Source organism: Drosophila nasuta, chromosome 4, assembly GCF_023558535.2.
Source record: "Drosophila nasuta strain 15112-1781.00 chromosome 4, ASM2355853v1, whole genome shotgun sequence".
Classification (NCBI taxonomy): Eukaryota; Metazoa; Arthropoda; class Insecta; order Diptera; family Drosophilidae; genus Drosophila; species Drosophila nasuta.
Window position 1 is genome coordinate 1,172,033 of NC_083458.1, and position 19,251 is coordinate 1,191,283.

The window sequence follows — 19,251 nt, forward strand, 5'->3', positions numbered from 1 at the left end:
CTCAGTTTTTTTACGTTTCGAACCGTCATTTTTTCTTATGGGTTTTTACATGGGGCGAACGTAACGTTCGACCTGAACGGAAAAAAACTGAGGTTTTTTGGTGCTGTGGAAATAGGCTATAAGTAAATGGTCATACTATTCTGAAAAAGCTCGTTTTGACACAACATTGATATGAAATTTATGTGTTTTCATACAAATATACAAAAAGCTTTATGGGCAACACTAAAATCAACATTTTTAATTTTCTAAAATCTATATTTGGTTTTAAATGTTAATGCTATAACTTTTTTATTCGTGAAATAAAAAACGCTAAATAAATTTGTACGTAAATTGATATTAATAAATAAATTGTTAATATTATTACTGTCCTTTTTTACAATTATCGTACATTCACAAAATGTGCAGAAGCGTATGAGTATTTGTAGTGATATGTAATTTATGTATATTGTTTTAAAATAGATTAAATACATTGGAATGTACATAACATCTAAACATACATGCGTACATTTCAATATGTGTTACTACGTGAATATAACATTCTGTAAAGTGTCCTATTCAAACCAAAATTAATTGCACAGTTCCGATTGAAATGTTAATATACTGTTAAATGAGAATGCATAGTCGAATCGTACGGTCGATACCGCGGACGCTTGTCGTAATATACGTACATATTTAATATACACCGTAGACATAGTTTTGCATATGTGCGTGTCCTAATATATACAACATCAATAGATACATGTACATTGCTTGTATTATTACCATTTGTGGCATTTTTGATTAGTCAGTCGGCGAGCTCTTTAATGCAAATATTTGTAAATATTTTATTTCATCCGCATTCGCGTTCTTGAAAGTGCCATACATACAACCTTTATACAAAAATACGTAAATGTGCATGTACTTTATGTAAAATTATAAATATTTCATAATTAATTTGTGCTCGATTAATAAAAGGAATTACGGTATACATAAAATACACACCTTCACATATGTCATATGGACTATTTTAAAATGTTCATACACGGTGAAAACAATAATAGTGTACTAGTAATTGAAAAAAACAGTATACATATGTATGTATATCTATGTGTATTGCACTCTTCACCCGTTCAATTGTGTGAGTGTCCCATACATACGAGATCTGAAAATGTAATGTACGGATTGTAAGTATATACATGCATATTAGTGTATCTATAGGCAATGCTGGTGATTTGGTTTAAAAAAAAATAAACAGACCTAAAAATGTAAGCGTGCATACAAATGCAAGTCCCCATACATATATATACATATGTATATTTGTTATGCATGAATGTGTAGTCTATGTTTTTGGTGTGTATGCGAAAAGTTTCGGATTCGTTTGAGATAATGCATATGTACATATCTCTCAGTGGAATCACAGAACTGAAATATGCATACATAATGTGTATGTTTATGTGTTCAGCCGAAACAATCAATTCTTCATGATCGTTCTATTCTCTGCTGACTTCTTTTAAGTCTATGTACTTTAGTAGATGTAGATGCTGTTGTGTGTCTGTAGATTCATAATATTTATACACTCTAAATACAAGTAATTTTTAATTCTAGGGATGGATGAATTGTCCTAGTAGCAGTTTGGGTACGATTATCTAGTTTGAATGTTTAATGATCATTCAAGTTTTTAAATAAACAAATAACAATTTTCTTACAAATCAATCAATACTTTATAAAGTATACACTGCTGGTCACGTTTACTTGCATAACAATTTGTTTCATAGTTTTTATTTTAATTCAAATAAGATGTTAGTGTGCATGTAACAAGCAAAAGGAGGCATTTTCAACTCCGTAAAGTATATATATTCTTGACCAATGTCAAAAGCTCAGATGACAGCCATATCCGTCTGCCCGTAAGAAACATTGGAACATTGAAGAATTTAAGAGATAGAGTTTTATTTGTGACAGCACTTGTCAAAAGAGATATTAAAATACGAGAGATTAAAATATATGTATGAGATATCCACTAACCATTTGGATAGCTTCACCGTTAAAATTTACGTCTCAGAAATAAACTATAGTCCAGAGCTACATAATATCTCTACAAAATGTATTATTTATTATATATTATTATACATTATTCAAGAATCCTTAAAATTATTGTTTTCTTTAGAGTTTGACTCTTTTGTAGCATTTTCATATTAACCGATTGATTTGGTTGGTATATACATACATTTTCGCATTTTCACGATAACGGAAAGACTAGGAGGGAAATGCAGTATCTACCGCAAAGCCCGTATGCAACTAAAGTAAGATTTTGATTCCTGTCTGATTTATTGAGATCGCTTTTTTTCTTAATATTCATTAAAGAACAAGTTAGAATGTGAGATTCTTACCCGCGACGCACTTTCAATAAAATAAAACAAAAACAAGTTAGAAAGCTACAGTCGAGTGTGCTCGACTGTGAGATACCCGCTACCCATTTTGAATAAAAGCAAAATATTGCGGTTTTATTTTCAATATATACCGAAAATACTACTAAAAATATACAAAACGGTATATTTGGTATATCGATATAGTACCACATTCAAAATATACCATCGACGACACAAAGCAACTAAGACCCCTAGTAAGTAGGCGTTCTTGCACATACAAAAGTATTTCTTTAATACCTTTCACAATTTTTATCTGATCGCAATCAAATGTTCAGGACTCATATATACTATAGTTATTATTGTATACACCAAAATTCGCTCTTGCTCTAGCTTTAAAATTACGCTTGTTATTCGATTTTTTTGATTTTCGGGGGCGGAAGGGGCGTGGCAAAAATTTGAAAATCTCTTATAGTCTCTGAGATCTAGGTGTTCATACGGACAGACAGACAGACGGACATGATCGTCTCGGCTGTTGACGCTCCTTCTACCTGTTACATACATTTCCTGTCGGCACAAAGTTATAATACCCTTCTACCCTATGGGTAGCAGGTCTAAATATTCGAAATAAATATTCCGTTCGATTACTTAAATTGTTAAAATCATAATACCGATAAAAATCACTAAAATATACCAAACTATACCATAAAAATTGAGCTATTCATGTAGAAGTTAATTCTTCAATGGATTCTAAATTCTCAAGAATTATAAAGTCAATAATAATTATTAAGGTGTGTTTCGGAACTGGGCGTGGCAAAAACAAAAGATATTTGATCTGCATGCGACAATAACATGTGTTGTCGGAAAATAGTTGTATCTCTACCTTTTAATGTCTCTTAGATCTATGATCTGAGATCGCTCTGTTGGTTAACTAAATATTCACAAAGTTATAATGTCTTTCTATGTTAACTATTTTATGAACAACCAAGCATAAATGCTGCATAAGAATTAAAATATCAAGCATGTTTTCCTTTTTACAGAATTTAATTCATTTTATGTCATTGCTTTTATAAAAAGAACAATCTTGCTTATAACAAAAATCATTTTTGATAAGGTCCTAAAATTCTTTTATTAGTCAAATGCTGAGCCAAGGTGTCAGTTTTTTTTACTTGTTTTTATTTTCTTAGTTGTTTTGGTATATTTTGAGAATAATACCGCAATATATTGCTTTTATTCGAAATGGGTAGCGGGTATCTCTCAGTCGAGCACACTCGAGATTTTTGTTTGATCGCAGTCAGGAATCATAAAGATTATAGTTGTTATTATGTACATATGTGTCAAAAGTTGCCCGCCTTCTTAACAAGTCGAAACATGCTAGTAATTTCACCACGGAACAATGAGAGATCTGGATTTCACCAAGGTGGCTTCGATTATCTCAACGGCCTGAAGAGCCTGCAGGATTGATGGAACGCAGAGAGTAATCCAGCTGAGAGGACATTTACTGATGTTTCTATATCCTGTACGGAGTTGATTGTACTCGGCGGACCTAGAGTATTTGTAACAATAGTCAAAAATTTCATCTAGTTCGTATTACAAGCGTTTCTGAATGTACTTATAGTCAGTTTCGATTGTCAAATCAGGCACATTGCAAGTTGTAGGATCTATGTATGTAAGTGGGCACGTCCTCTCTATTGGCTATCTTCACCTCTATCACCTCTGATGTCTGATTGATGACTGAACTTCCACACTATGGTAGCCGTTGGCGTTCGTACCTATAATTAGCTGCTCTTTGGGGAATAGACCATGTTCACCAAACTCATCTACTCCTCCGGCGGAGCGGGTTTGTCGTGGGTCATATGGCAGGATGCTACCAGCATATAGCTTGAAACTCCTTTCTTACCAGGGAGGAAATTCTCGATCTATTTACCGTAGTAGAGGTTAAGGAGTTGAACTTTGGCAACTTTAGCAAGGTGACTGCTTTCTTTATCCGATGCTTTAGTGGACCAAAGCCGCGTCGATTACGGTGATCCTCCGTCTTGTCTTTTAGGTATATTAAGACAGTACTACATTCAAAATATACCATAGAGTGCAAAATATAGTAAATATAGCATTCGGCATTTTTTAATATATTTGCATTATACTAAATTGGTATATTTAAAGATCCCCGTAATACTTCACTGATTTGCAGGTATCTCTTTCTTACTTTTATTTTATTTGATTTGAATTCTACACAAATGTGAACAAATATTTATAGGCAATCGGCCAACATTATTCCCACAAAAAACACTGTATATCTCTCTTAAAGTTCTGTGGCACCTACAGTTTGCTCTTCTCTAGAGTTTTCAGAAAGAAATTTCTGATAAGTAGAATCTTCCGCCTTATCATTCCATAAGCGGCATCATTGATCATGCGGTAATGATTCTTAAAATGTGGCCTATTTTGTATAACATTTTGGTATATTTATCGAATAAGTTCGATATCGATGGAAATCAACTGATTATTTCATATACCATATTTAAAATTTCTTAGCAATTCATAAAATCTAAATATGTCGAAAAAATAAAAACACAGAGGCATGAGAAAAGGCTTAAAGTAGTAAAGTAGCATAAAGTAGTAAAGAAAATCGATAAGACTATCAATTTGAGCACTTTGTACTGGAATATAATCGTTGCAGAGCGAGATTTGCTTATTATGATGCAAAACGGAAATAAGTAGAGTTAATGAATAAAATATAAAATTTATATATATATATATAAATTTATATATACTTACACTTTTTGAGTGACCTTAGTGTCAAATAATTTATTGAATTGATCTAAATAGAGTAGTAATTTCGATTTTTGCCTTTTCTGATATTTGTTTTGTATTTTTACTTTGAATGGAAAACGCATGTATGTCGATATATATTTATATACATATGCATCCATACATACATATCTATATTTAAAATAGATCTATTTTTATTTGTACTCATACATATCTACATACACATATATACGATAGATACGGAGTGGTGAAATGGTTTAAATCTGAGTGAAACCGGTGCTCACTAAGAGATAAATATATTAATTCAAGTATTCATCTAGTTGTCTATCAGAGTGTTCTTTCGGCTAAGGAAGTTATACTGTTCTTGCTCGTACATACGTACTTATTATGTATAAATGATGGTATTTACTTCCATATATATATATTTGGGCTTGCTGGACTATTTTGATGAAAGGGGAAGTCAATATCTTTATACATATACATATGTACATATGTGTATATGAGTCCAAGCGTAGGGTTAGAGAAGTTTAGTGTTGGTGTGAATGTTCATATGGTTGTGTGGTGGAGTATCAAATTTAACTTTTCAGACGTTGTGGATGCAATTAATAACCATATTTTGATGTTGAGAGAATTTGCACTTCGACCTCGTGAATATAGTGAAAAGTCCTTGAAAACAGGTCATCCAAAGATAAAAATAAACTTGATCTGCACCATGAATAGGGTAGCATATAAGCCCTCGAATATCTTACGATTCATACAAACCCAATTGTCAGTCATCATCAGTGCGACTGGCATCTCGTTATATTATTTTTTATACTATATATCCATTTTAAATAGTGTGTTTTCATCCAGTAAATTTTCAACACTACCTTTTTTTCCTTTTGCTATGTGGGGCACTTGTATGTGCAAGAAGCTCAAAAACATACATAATTGATGATGTGTTTTGGTTCATACTACATTATTTAATATAATATTTGCCAATATGTATATTTACATACATACAAACATACAGTGAAAGCAAGATAATTTTTTGGAATTATTATTTTATGAGTTACACTAACAATAGTAGCTGGTAAGATATTTCAGTCTAATGCATTGTGCAGGATTGAACAATATAAAATACATATTCATATATAGTATTGCCGACTGTAAGATTTAGTTAATACAAAAATTAAACGGTATTTTTTCGGAAGTTTTTCTATCAGTTCGTCAGTTGAACACCTAGATTTCAATAAATATATATAAAAGATAGAGTTACAATTTGTTTTTACTCTTTTTTAAAGCTAAGGCCCTAGCTTTGGTATGTATAATACTACTGTCTGAAAAAAAATGTTTAAGTGATTTAAGAATTATTGTATGTGGCAAGGACCGTACGGTGCTGTAAGGGCTTTATTGTTTTGATGGAAAAATTAGAAAATGTATATTGTAATGTAGTTTCCTTTTCATTAAAATTGGGTATTATATACTGCAATTTTTTTTTTTTTAGTAAATATTTTTAGCCATATCTATCCATTTATGTATCTATTAGGGTTTTTGAATATTACATACTCAAGTAGTATTAGTGAAAAGTGAAAGAAATTCTTTTGATTTCGAATTGATAGACCCTCACTCAATTCAACTCAACTATATTCTTAGGTTGTCGTAGCTATTGCTGTTTGCATTTTTCATACACCCTAAATAATACGATTTCTTTGCGGAATTTTGGAAATGCCCAACAATATCATATCAAATTTGAACAAGTAAGAAAGCTACAGTCGAGTGTACTCGACTGTGAGATACCCGCTACCCATTTTGAATAAAATAAATATAATTTGCGGTATTTTCTCAAAATATACCGAATATACTGCAAAAATACTAAAAATATACCAAATGGTATATTTGGTATATCGACATAGTACCGCATTCAAAATATACCATAGACGGCACAATATACCAGATTGTCAGCCAAAGCAACTAAGACCCCTAGTAAGTAGGCGTTTTTGCCCATACAAAAATATTTCTTTTATAACTTCGACAATTTTTATCTGATCGCAACCAAATTTTCAGAAATCATAACTACTATAGTAATTATTATATATACCAAAATTCGGAACTCTAGCTTTAAAATTACGCTTGTTATTCGATTTTTTTGTTTTGCGGGGGCGGAAGTGGGCGTGGCAAAAATTTGAAACAAACTTGATCTGCGTGCAAACATAACAAATGTTGTCGAAAAAAAATTATAGCTCTATCTCTTATAGTCTCTGAGATCTAGGTGTTCATACGGACGGACGGACAGACACACAGACGGACAGACGGACAGACGGACATGGCTATATCGTCTCGGCTGTTGACGCTGATCAAGAATATATATACTTTATAGGGTCGGAGATGCCTCCTTCTACCTGTTACATACATTTCCTGCCGGCACAAAGTTATAATACCCTTCTACCCTATGGGTAGCGGGTATAAAAATCCTGTTGTATACGAGATTCAGCATACTGGGGGTAGTGCGTTGATAGTTCAGTCAACCAGTTATGTAAGGCAAATAACTAAATATATATACGATGAAAACTAAGTTAGCCGACACATTTCTTAAGCATTATATTCTTCTACTCTTTTTCTTGGATGGTCTCTGCCGTTGCACTGACAATAAATAATGCACGACCTTCCAAACGAGATTAAATAGGAATAATATGAGCTACTAGGGACTTTAATCTGTTATTAGACTATTTATATTTTAGTGTTGTTTTTATAATAAAATATCTTAATTAAATTACAGATCTCGCGGTTAAGCTAAAACATTGGGACATTAGTAAATATTCAAGTGAGGAATTGCATTAAAGTGAAACAAAAAAGTGAAAAGAATGCCTTAATTGCAGTCACAGCTTAATTAAAGGAGGAAATGCAATTAGCACGAATTTTGGAAGAGAACACCCCGTTATTAAGTAGTTCCTTCACGTTATTAACATTAGAAATAACAGCGGCAATAATAATTATACAAAAAATAGTAATTTATCCATATCGAATAAAATCGACACAACTGAAAAATAGTATTTTGCTTGTGCTAAAGGTCATTGCGGAGCTCAGCCGTCAGCTGGGTAGGGCAATCGGAGTTTCTGCTTTTGTTATGGCATCAAATGCGGAGGATCATCTAGCAGCGCTGAAAATACCAATAATTGAATCAGCATTGCCCGACAAAACGAATGAAGATACATATTTGAATTCTAAGAGTGATCATAATAAACCACCGGCTAATAAGAACATTAAATCTCGAAGTAGCCCCGAAGGAAGCGGAAGAACGGATCCTAAACGCAAGAAATTTGCTATAGGAAAAAGTAACATTAGTATCAAGAATAGTAACAGTGATGATGAGGTGGAATCTAACAAATATATTAAGGTTGATGATGAGGTTAGCAATGAAAACAAACAAAAGCATACCCTTTCTGCTTCCGCAAATAGCCTAGACACTTACCGAAGCACATATGATGATAGTTCGCTGATGCAAATTAATGGTAAGAAAATAAATAACTTTGCAAAGAAAGTTAGCAGAATCAGCGGCAGTGATGCAGGGTCAACAAGTCATCACATTTTACCCGCAACTAGTACGGATTCCGTTGAGGGTGCTGTCAAAGCTTCGGATCGCATAGATGCACTTACAACTGTAGAAAAAAATGAATACATTGCCCCTGAACAGGCGCTGGTGACAAGTGTTGAATTAGTTGTGCCTGCGTTAGTAATTCCTGCATCAAATGCATTATCTTCAATGGATGCTGAAAGCTGTTTAATGTCCACATCACAGAATAAGAAGAGTAAATTACCCTATAACACTGATGCCATTTTTATTGATAAAACCAATGGTTGTGCCACAGACTCCTCCTCCGTCACCGATTTAAATGTGAGAAGACTTCCTGATAATTTAGCAATAACTACAACAACAACAACGGGTGATATTTTGACACTAGATTTGGGTTCAGCAACAACAACAACGACTACAGCAGCAGCAGTAGCAGGAACAACAACAACAATATGGGCTCCACATGGTGAGTGTAAATTTATCCAAAATACGCATTATAAACAAATCAGAGAGAGGAATTTGAATCATAATAACCATAATTTTTCAGGGGCATATGAAAATAATAATGATAATGTGTATGAGAAACAAGACCGATTACATCTCAGCGCTGAATCCGGTGGCCAATATTTTCCGCATGCCGATATTTATCGCACTCATCAACAACAACAATTGCATCATCACCAACCACAAAGAGAGACACATCCCGCCGAACTTCTATTGCATATTGGTGCAAAGGAAGCACTTGGAGTTGGCGTTGGTTTTGGACAAATGATTCCAACACTGCAACATCATCATCATCATCATTCAAATCAGCATCACACATCATCAGCACATCATCATTATGAGCAGCAACAGAATCTAAACCATCAACTTCCAAATAATATGTATGCCGAAATGATGCAACAACAACATAACCAACAACAGCACCACCAGCAACAACACTCTCTACAACTGTCACATCAACAACAACCACAACAACATCATCTCCATAGTTTTAATGAACAACCCATGCACTATGCCAATTACAGTCAGCATTATTCCCATGAACCACAAGTATTTGCCATGCAACATGCTCATCCAAATCAGTCGCATCAAGAGCAGCAACCGCAACTCCATCCGCAGGAGGACCTCCAGCAGCATACGGTACAGCAATTACAGGAAACATATCAAGATATGATTATGGACGAGTTCCATGAGGATCGTAGCTCAGCTTACAAATTGTGAGTACAGTTTGACTACTTTATTATAACCATTCCGTCCTCCGTTCTCATTACAAGTGGATGCAACTCATATTAGTTTTATTTATTTCTTTGCTCATCAGTATGATCATCTAAATTTTTTTTTGAACAGAACGCTCTCGCCAAATATTGCCAAGCCAGAGAACCAAGATGATGGCTATGAAACAAGTGCTGGAGATGTTCTGACGCCAAATTCACACAGTTCATCAATTCATTCGATAACGCCGCAGCTTCAAATGCACCATACCAAAAACCATAAACACGTAGGACACGGCAAACAGGATGAATTGATTGGAAAACAGACGCAAACGCAAACGCAGAACCAGAATCAATCAGCTCAGTCAACGTCGAATAGCCCTCATGTGGCAACGACAAGTGGACCAGATGAAGGTGCTTCTATTGGACATTCCTCGCATCACTTGCACACGGGGAATGCTAATAATGAGGCTGTTATATTGTCAAACGAAGCTTATAGTTTTATAGGCGAAGAAATGACACCAATACCACACCCAGTCCCAGACACATCCAATGATCCGAGCTATCCTCTCAATATTGTATCAGTCGAGTCAGGCTCAAATCTATCCGCATTGGGATGTGAAGCCGCTTCTGCTGCTGCTCTATCGGCAGAGTCTATGGAATCAGAACTAATTAAAACCACCAGTAGCAATATTAAGCAGCTTCCACACCAGCATATAGTAAGCCGTGAACCGTTTGCTGAAGAATCATATGAAATAGATACAAGTCGACAATCGCTCGATGCTGACAACAGTTCAAACAGCGCCTTGAAGTTGAAATCGGTAACTACTGAGTTAACTGCACCAAAACGAAGGGGACGCAAAAAAAAATTACTGACAAGTACTTCAGTCGATAAAAATTTGAATGTGAAAGCAGCTGCGGCACCCTGGTAAGTTTTTTTTTCAGTTCTGTATTATTTAAATATTTGAATGTAATCATATTTGTTATTCTGTATTATATAGACATTCTTCGATATTAATGTGCACTTTGAAAGTGTTTAGAAACACCGAAACTGTTTGATAGTAATTGAAAACTTTCAAAAGCAGCTTTCAATTTAATGTCAAATTTCGGGTATCATATTTTGTACATTTTTATTGGGTGCTTCATATATCATATTAATAATATTGAATTTATATTTATATCAAATGCTATCTGTTTGAACTTCAAGTTGTTGTTCTTTATAACAGCGCAGGCATTGCTATGATGACTGGCAATATATTGGCCAACATGAAACCGAAGGAAAGAAAGAAACACGATCGTTTCAATGGCATGTCCGAAGCCGAGGTCATTAAGCGAACCATACCTGACCATCTTTGTGATAATCTCGATATCGTTATAGTGAGTTGTAAATTTCGTATACACTCATATTGTATATACACTCGGAGATCAAGTTATGAATGTCATTGAACTAATAAATTTGTTATATCATGTAGGTGGGCATCAATCCTGGTCTGTTTGCTGCTTATAAAGGCCATCATTACGCCGGGCCTGGAAACCACTTTTGGAAGTGTCTCTATCTGTCGGGCCTCACACAAGAGCAAATGTGCTCCGATGATGATCACACATTATTGAAACATGGCATAGGGTTTACCAATATGGTGGCGCGAGCCACAAAAGGATCTGCTGATTTGACACGCAAGGAAATTAAAGAGGGAAGTCGCATTTTGCTAGAGAAACTGCAGCGATATCGACCGAAAGTGGCAGTTTTCAACGGGAAGTTGATATTTGAAGTATTTTCAGGCAAAAAGGAATTCCATTTTGGTCGTCAGCCTGACCGTGTCGATGGTACCGATACCGTAAGTGATTTCATTTATACAGCTGTCCTTTCCCAGATAAGACAAATTCTCTTTGATAAATCTGACAATTATTTTACGATAGAAATTGTCACGAGAAATAATGTTTAGCTACAAGAGTTTTCCCTTATACTTATACTTATACTTATACTTATACTTATACTTATACTTATACTTATACTTATACTTATACTTATACTTATACTTATACTTATACTTATACTTATACTTATACTTATACTTATACTTATACTTATACTTATACTTATACTTATACTTATACTTATACTTATACTTATACTTATACTTATACTTATACTTATACTTATACTTATACTTATACTTATACTTATACTTATACTTATACTTATACTTATACTTATACTTATACTTATACTTATACTTATACTTATACTTATACTTATACTTATACTTATACTTATACTTATACTTATACTTATACTTATACTATAGGCATTTAAAGTGCTAATGATCTTAAAAATGTAATAATAACATTGTGCCGGCAGGAAATGTTTCTAACAGGTAAAAAGAGGCATCTCCGATCCTATAAAAAATATATATTCTTAATCAGCGTCAAGAGTCGAGACGATCTAGCCATGTCCGTCTGTCTGTCCGTATAAAACACTGGATCTCAGAGACTATAAGAGATAGAGCTATAATTTTTTCGACAGCATTTGTTATGTTTGCACGCAGATCAAGTTTGTTCCAAATTTTTGCCACGCTCACTTCCGCCTCCGCAAATCAATAAAAATCGATTAACAAGCGTAATTTTCAAGCTACAGCTGCTGTATACAATAATACCTATAGTATTTATGATTTCTGAAAATTTGATTGCGATCAGATAAAAATTGTGGAAGTTATTAAAGATGGGCAAAACCGCCTACTTATTGGAGGTCTTAGTTGCGTTGGTCGACAATCTGGTATATGGTATATTTTGAATGTGGTACTATTTCGATATAACAAAAATACCGTTCGGTATATTTTTAGTATATGTGTATTTTGGTATATTTAAAAAAAAAAATACCGCAATATTTTGCTTTTATTCAAAATGGGTTGCGGGTATCTCTATCTAACTTTCTTACTTCATCATCATTTCTTTTGGTATATTTTATTGCTCTGTTTGATCGACAAACTTTCATAGACTCTTAGCTGGTCACTGCATTAGCTGAAAATTTTCATTGGTCACGATTTTAGTCGGATGTTTGGGGTCTATATCTTGTTGAACAATATTTTCACCTGTGGGGTGAGCACTTTTGTGAACGATATCTAGGAAATTGGTCTCCAAAATATCAGAGGCAAATGCAGAAAGCTAGCAAATACTTCAATAGGAAATATCAACTGCCAAGAATAGTCGCCTGCGTGGATGGAACTAACAAGCATAATTTCATTCTGTATTATACTTGCCCTCAAAACAGTATATTAGCCTTTCCTCTTTTACACAAATTATTAAATGTTACATACCTTTTCAAAAGACAGGTCAATCGTCAGTTTCCCACAAAAGTGGGCTGTCAACTTTTTCAAATACTATTTTCATGCACTTTTAGCATTTAAGTAATAAGTAAAACATATTTTACACAACTTTAACTAAATTAATGTCATCCGTTTTATTATATAAGTATTTTCAACTAATTTTTTTCATTCCACTAAGAGGTTGCTATGGTGATAACTTCATGGGGATAGATTTATCGCAAGAAAATTGTTGTTACCGACAGCAAAATTTTATTTCCGAATTCGAGGTGGGATCAGAATTAAGTTGTTTTAAAAATAATTACATGCCTAATTGATCTTCCGACGGTCTGAAATGAACGTCAATAAACCTATGAGCAAACTATTTTTTTGTTGATGTAGAAAAAAGCATTTTCAAATCGAAAGGAAATAGTGAAAATAAAAATAGGAGCACCGATTTTTCGTCTTCGTTTTCAAAAATAAAAATTATATATGAAAGTAGAACCGGAGCCCGGCTGATAATAAAGTGAAGACAACTAATTTTGCATTGCGAGGGTAAGAGGCGTTTAAAACAATTATGCATAAGAGGAATTTAACACATAGAATTTACTATTTAAACAGAATAAAATACTGAATTAAAATATATTTTATTTTTGTTTTGCAGTATGTTTGGGTAATGCCTTCGTCATCAGCACGATGTGCACAACTGCCACGAGCTGCTGACAAAGTGCCATTTTATACAGCTTTAAAAAAGTTTCGAGACTTTTTAAACGGTCAAATTCAGCACATGGATGACTCCGAATGTGTGTTCACGGAGCAAAGAATACGACAATGCTGCGAACAGCAGGATCAGCCTCTCAAGGTCAATCCTTCCACGAATTCTCAACACAATTTCATAGAGCAACATTCTAATCATATGTTTGCTGATAATATTGGTGTTGATGGGAGTAATACAAATAATACTGACGGTGGTGCTGAATGTGGCAATATTCAATTTAACAATCAATTGACGAATGTGATTACCCAAGATGGTTTTATTTACAGTAACGATCAAGGGCTAAGAAATGCATCATCCTCACTTGGAGCACAGCAGCAACCAAACTACTTAGCCATTTTATCTAACCATCCGACACCAGAAAAAACGTGGGCGACCAAAAAAGATAAAAGAACCAGATTTGGGGATTTCTGGCAATAACGGATCGAAAATTCCCCTTGCTAACCAACAACAAGACTTTAATAACATATTAAATTTATCAATAATAGAGGCGACAGGAAGTGGTGGTAATGCTCATATAGGAATAATTTCCAATAGCGGATGCATTAATAATGATTCACCGGCGAAAAAGAAACGAGGAAGACCCAAAAAACTGAAACCGACTATTGAAAATATGCTTATTGCAGCTAAGTCTCAAAATACCAACCAGCTTAACTCAGAAGCTCATATAGTTGTAGGGTCAAAAGCAGGGGGTGGTGGTGGCATGTCCACAATTCATTCTCTATCTATGGAGCACAGGACAGAGTCACCCCAAGGAAGTCATCAGGCGCCACCAAGCTTATATAATACACCACCGCCATCTCATATGTTATACACAGCATCGGCATCGCCAATGGCATCGCCCGCCCTCAATTGCAGCAGCTACTCGCATTCGCATGGTACGCCACCCGTCGTTGACAATCAACAGAGTCAAGTGAATGCTGCGGTTTCCATTCGGGATCAGCAAACGCATCTGTGTGAGACGCCGCCACCCAGCTCACCAAATCTTTGCACAGTAGTTGATTTTGATCCTCCAAGCGAACGATGTAACGGTGGCCACGATGCAAGAATTCTTCCGATTGCAGCGACTCGTGAGGCAGTCGATGTAATTGGTGCTCATCAGCAGAGTCAGCAGGAACATTATCAGCAATGGCTATCGACCAACCAGCATCATCAGCAATCTGTCCAGAAATCTATGCAAACCACATCACAGTCTTCGTCTGACGTCGTTGCTCATTATTCGCAGTCATCTACAATAGGGTCTTCGGTGTCTTATCAGCCACAGGCGCAGCTCACGCCCCAGGCAACCGGGGAACCAGATTGGCATCATTACGAAACGAATAGATCCTACATGTTGCCCTCACCGCATCACCAACATCAACAAGAACACCAGAACATTAATTTAAGCACACAATTAAGCAATAATCAAAGCCACTTTACAACTGATGTCACACATAAAAGTCTTTCTGGCTTAGAGTCCCTAGTGGATCAAATACCAGCAATAAGTGATCACGAATCGAACACAATATCAACAGCAACGGCAGCCGCAGCAGCAGCGGCAGTCGAAAGTCGTTTGTTAGGATTGCAGCAACAGCAGCAGCACCATAAACGTCGTCTGCCTGTTGATAACGAAGAGTCACCCGCGCAGCAAATGGGCAATGACAATAATAGCAACGATAGCAATGTCATAAGCAATAACTTCTCAGTAAGCAGCTTAGCTGCCTCGTCTGCGACGAGCAACGAGCACAACCACATAAACAATCATTACAAAATAGAGTCAGCCAACTTAAACAACCTGAACATAAGCAGTGGTAGCAGTGATGCTTACCCGTGTCATAGTTCAACTAGTTATCCGCATTCTCATACAAATCATTTGATCAGCGCTGCTTTGGCAGCAGCAAGTCAACAGCCAACGACGCAACATCCTGTTCCATCACATCCACATCCCCAAATGTATGTAGATCATGCGCACATCACAACAATGTATGCTTCACCTTATGGGCCACAGCATACCACAGCAACAAGCCAAGACTACGCAAGTCATGTGGCGCCATACGGCACAATGCCGAGTGCTGCAGGTCAAACATTGCATGTGCCCAGCCCCAACTATGCGTACGCCCACTACGGCCACACCACAACGCCACAGGCTCAATATCCAGGATTTTCACATAGTCATGCACATCCCCATGCTCATCATCACCACGCTCACCCACTTCCGCATCATGGCCATGCACCGCATCACTTAACCGTATTAGAGCGACTCAAGCCGTCCGACATTAGTGGCTATAGTGGATTCTGAGGACAGAATTAAAGGGAAACACAACACAATTATACATTTAATCAAGATGAAAACGCACAAATCTATCGCATTCGATTAATAAGCAATATCATATACATATGTACTTTCAATCATCTGAGTGGGCTTTCCTGGTTATGTTGTATATTTTTTTTTCATTCTCTGTTTCCAATTAATTTGGTATTGGAAGGGGTCCAAGCGATAAAAGAAAGTAGTGTATTATAAAAACTAATTTTTCTGTGCTTTTTGTAAATGGGTAAATCCATGACGGAATTTGTCCCGTGCGAGACTCTTTACATTGAAAATAACATAACCTGAAACAATTTTAAAAATAAGTGAATGTTATTCTTAAAGCTTTAGATAAGTACTATATTTAGACCTAAGATTGATTTTAGGAATTTGTTCTGTTTTCCGTTAAAATATTTAAATTCCTTAATTTTTTTGGTTTGCGTACGAATTTGTTAATTTTTGCAATTATAAGAACAGAAAACAAAACAGAAAGAAAATTCCAAAACTATTCTTAGCTCTAATTAAAGTACTTATCTAGTGCTATGTATAAAAATAACCTTTTCTTATTTTTAAAATTATTTCAGTTTATGTTTTCTTCAATGTAAAGAGTCTCGCACGGGACAAATTCCGTCATGGATATTTTACATATGATATGTCAAAATTTGCACCACTGGTGTCTGGCTATTATTTGCCGCATCATTGACATCTTAATGACAGTCTCGTCTTGACGACGCCCTACTACTTTAGCGATGCTGCTCGTTTTTATTTTTTTATCGAATAGTATATATTCTATCGATTAACTAAGATAACCAAATACTCCGCCGAATACGTATATACATTTATTTTATAACTATACAGATCGATAAACGGACATTATCATTAATCACTTGTATATGCATCAATATATTAGTTAATATTAGAATTATACGTATAATAATTTGCTCTATGACGTACATACATACGTACTTAAGTGAAAGAAGTCTGCATAATATGTATGAATCTTATCAGTAAAATTCAATTTACGTAAGCATCATAAGAACATCCTTATAGTAAATAGATACATAAAAAAAACATCCGATTTTTCAATAGACTCTAAGTGAAGAGAAAAAGCTAAAGCAAAACAAAAGCTATGTTAATACTAGCTAGTTATTCTAGTACCTAGAAAGTTAATTGCAAACTAGAGACTAAACAAAGAGATGCATTATGTGTTTTACTTTTCATTTAATTATTTCCTTTTAACAGTTTGAATTGCAAAGCTTGGTTGCTTCTTATTGACTTCCGAAGGGATTCGACCTATTAATAAGCTTTTGATCTCAGACGATGTTTTTTTCAGTTAAATCCGTAAATTATGAAAATTTATGATAACTTAATAAATTCACTTTTATGAACCAAGTAATATATTAATAGGTTTCTTTCAAAGTGCTGGTGAAATACCATAAAATTCTCCGAGATCAGCTTTAACTGGTTTATAATGATAGTACTACCATTTATGTAAAGTTCTACTTACTATATGTCGATGATCATACAAAACGCTTATAGAGTTCATTGAGATAATATTTGAATGTAATAAGTTTTTGATACCGCGATATTTTCAAATGAATATGTAGCAAAATTAAGAATATTTTGATACGTTGAAATTATTTGCTGATGTTCTTTATATATATATGTATATATTTGAATGCGGTGCTAAAATTTAATTTTTTGTTTTTGAGTTTTTATGCATTTGAACATACATACACATACCCAAAGTTTTTAATGTAAAATGCAATATTCTATATTGCCAATACTTGTCTAAACTTGTACATCTTTTGCGCGTGATTTAATACGGTATATTTATTAAAATATCCATAGCATTTAATTGTTCTGTATTCTACTCATTATTTTTAATTTCAGTTTAATACATGATTTGGGTTATTTAAATTTGAAATTTCCTACTTAAATGGTTTGCAAGAGGGAGTAACATCGAAGTTATTATGCTGTGCTAAAATTATAAACTTATTATATCCATATATTTATATATACATATATATGCATAATTATCTAAGTATAACTGAACGAATTTGATACTAATTGGGTAATAATACTATAATACATATTATAAATCTTTTCATAGGTCCTTCTACTCATATGTATGTGATTATATAAGTAAAAGGAATATATATTTCCCTTATTAACAACTCAACAAATGCATGAGTTAGTTCAAGTATGTCCCGAAGTTATGCGCGTTTTATTATTTAATAGTGTATTTTAATATTCAACTTGCAAGTTGTCAATAAGCATATAAAAAAGTCTATGTAAGTCCTTGATCATAAATTTAAATTGGTTATACTAAATAGTAATGGAAGTCTTTCAATAAAAAAAATATATGAATTAAAAGTAATTTAAACTATTTAAAGAGGTGCAATAAATGAAATACAAATAACTATATATATAAAGCTTTTTGTTGTCACTGCCTGGCTGACTGATTAATTTATTTACTGAGTAACCTATCAGCGCACAGCCTCGACTTTAAGACCTCTAACCGTCTTAAATCCCACTTTAAAGATGATAATGAAAATCTAGATTTTTAACATATTTTTATACTCATTTTGACGAAAGATCGTTTAGTAACCGATAATGAAAAGGTAGGAATAACGTCTTCCAACCCTGATGGCCTTAATGTCGGGTCGAATACGCTTTTTTTCATCTACACTTAATGAGTTGTTGTCATTCTACGTCTCGGGCGCCCGTTCGGCAAACGTTGTAAGCCGCAGAAAGTATTTATTATTATTGTTATTCTTATTTGAAAAAAACACCACAATTGAAGCAACGGTCTCTTCTGATCCAAATTACTGTACAAAATGAAATGAATACAGAGCGGGTAACAAATCTAGAGGTAAGAAAAGCGCAAGGCTTCCTTTTGGATATACTTGCAGCCAATCCCGAAATGATTCGTTTGTGCTACTAAAGAACAGGATGTGCAACCAGAGAAAGGAATACCATATTTTGTGCTATTATTGTACACATATTATTTCAAAT

General features: G+C 34.4%; 1 protein-coding gene across 1 annotated transcript; it reads left to right on the top strand.

The window, feature by feature from the left end:
- The first annotated feature begins 602 nt into the window (after nt 1–602).
- On the top strand, nt 603–18,660 carry LOC132794866 (uncharacterized). The gene is given in 8 exon segments (XM_060805140.1): nt 603–1,163; nt 7,867–9,127; nt 9,209–9,881; nt 10,012–10,803; nt 11,102–11,252; nt 11,348–11,710; nt 13,839–14,315; nt 14,317–18,660. Coding segments are annotated over 7 exon segments (4,644 nt in total). The 5' UTR covers nt 603–1,163; nt 7,867–8,850; the 3' UTR covers nt 16,228–18,660.
- Nucleotides 18,661–19,251: the final 591 nt, after the last annotated feature.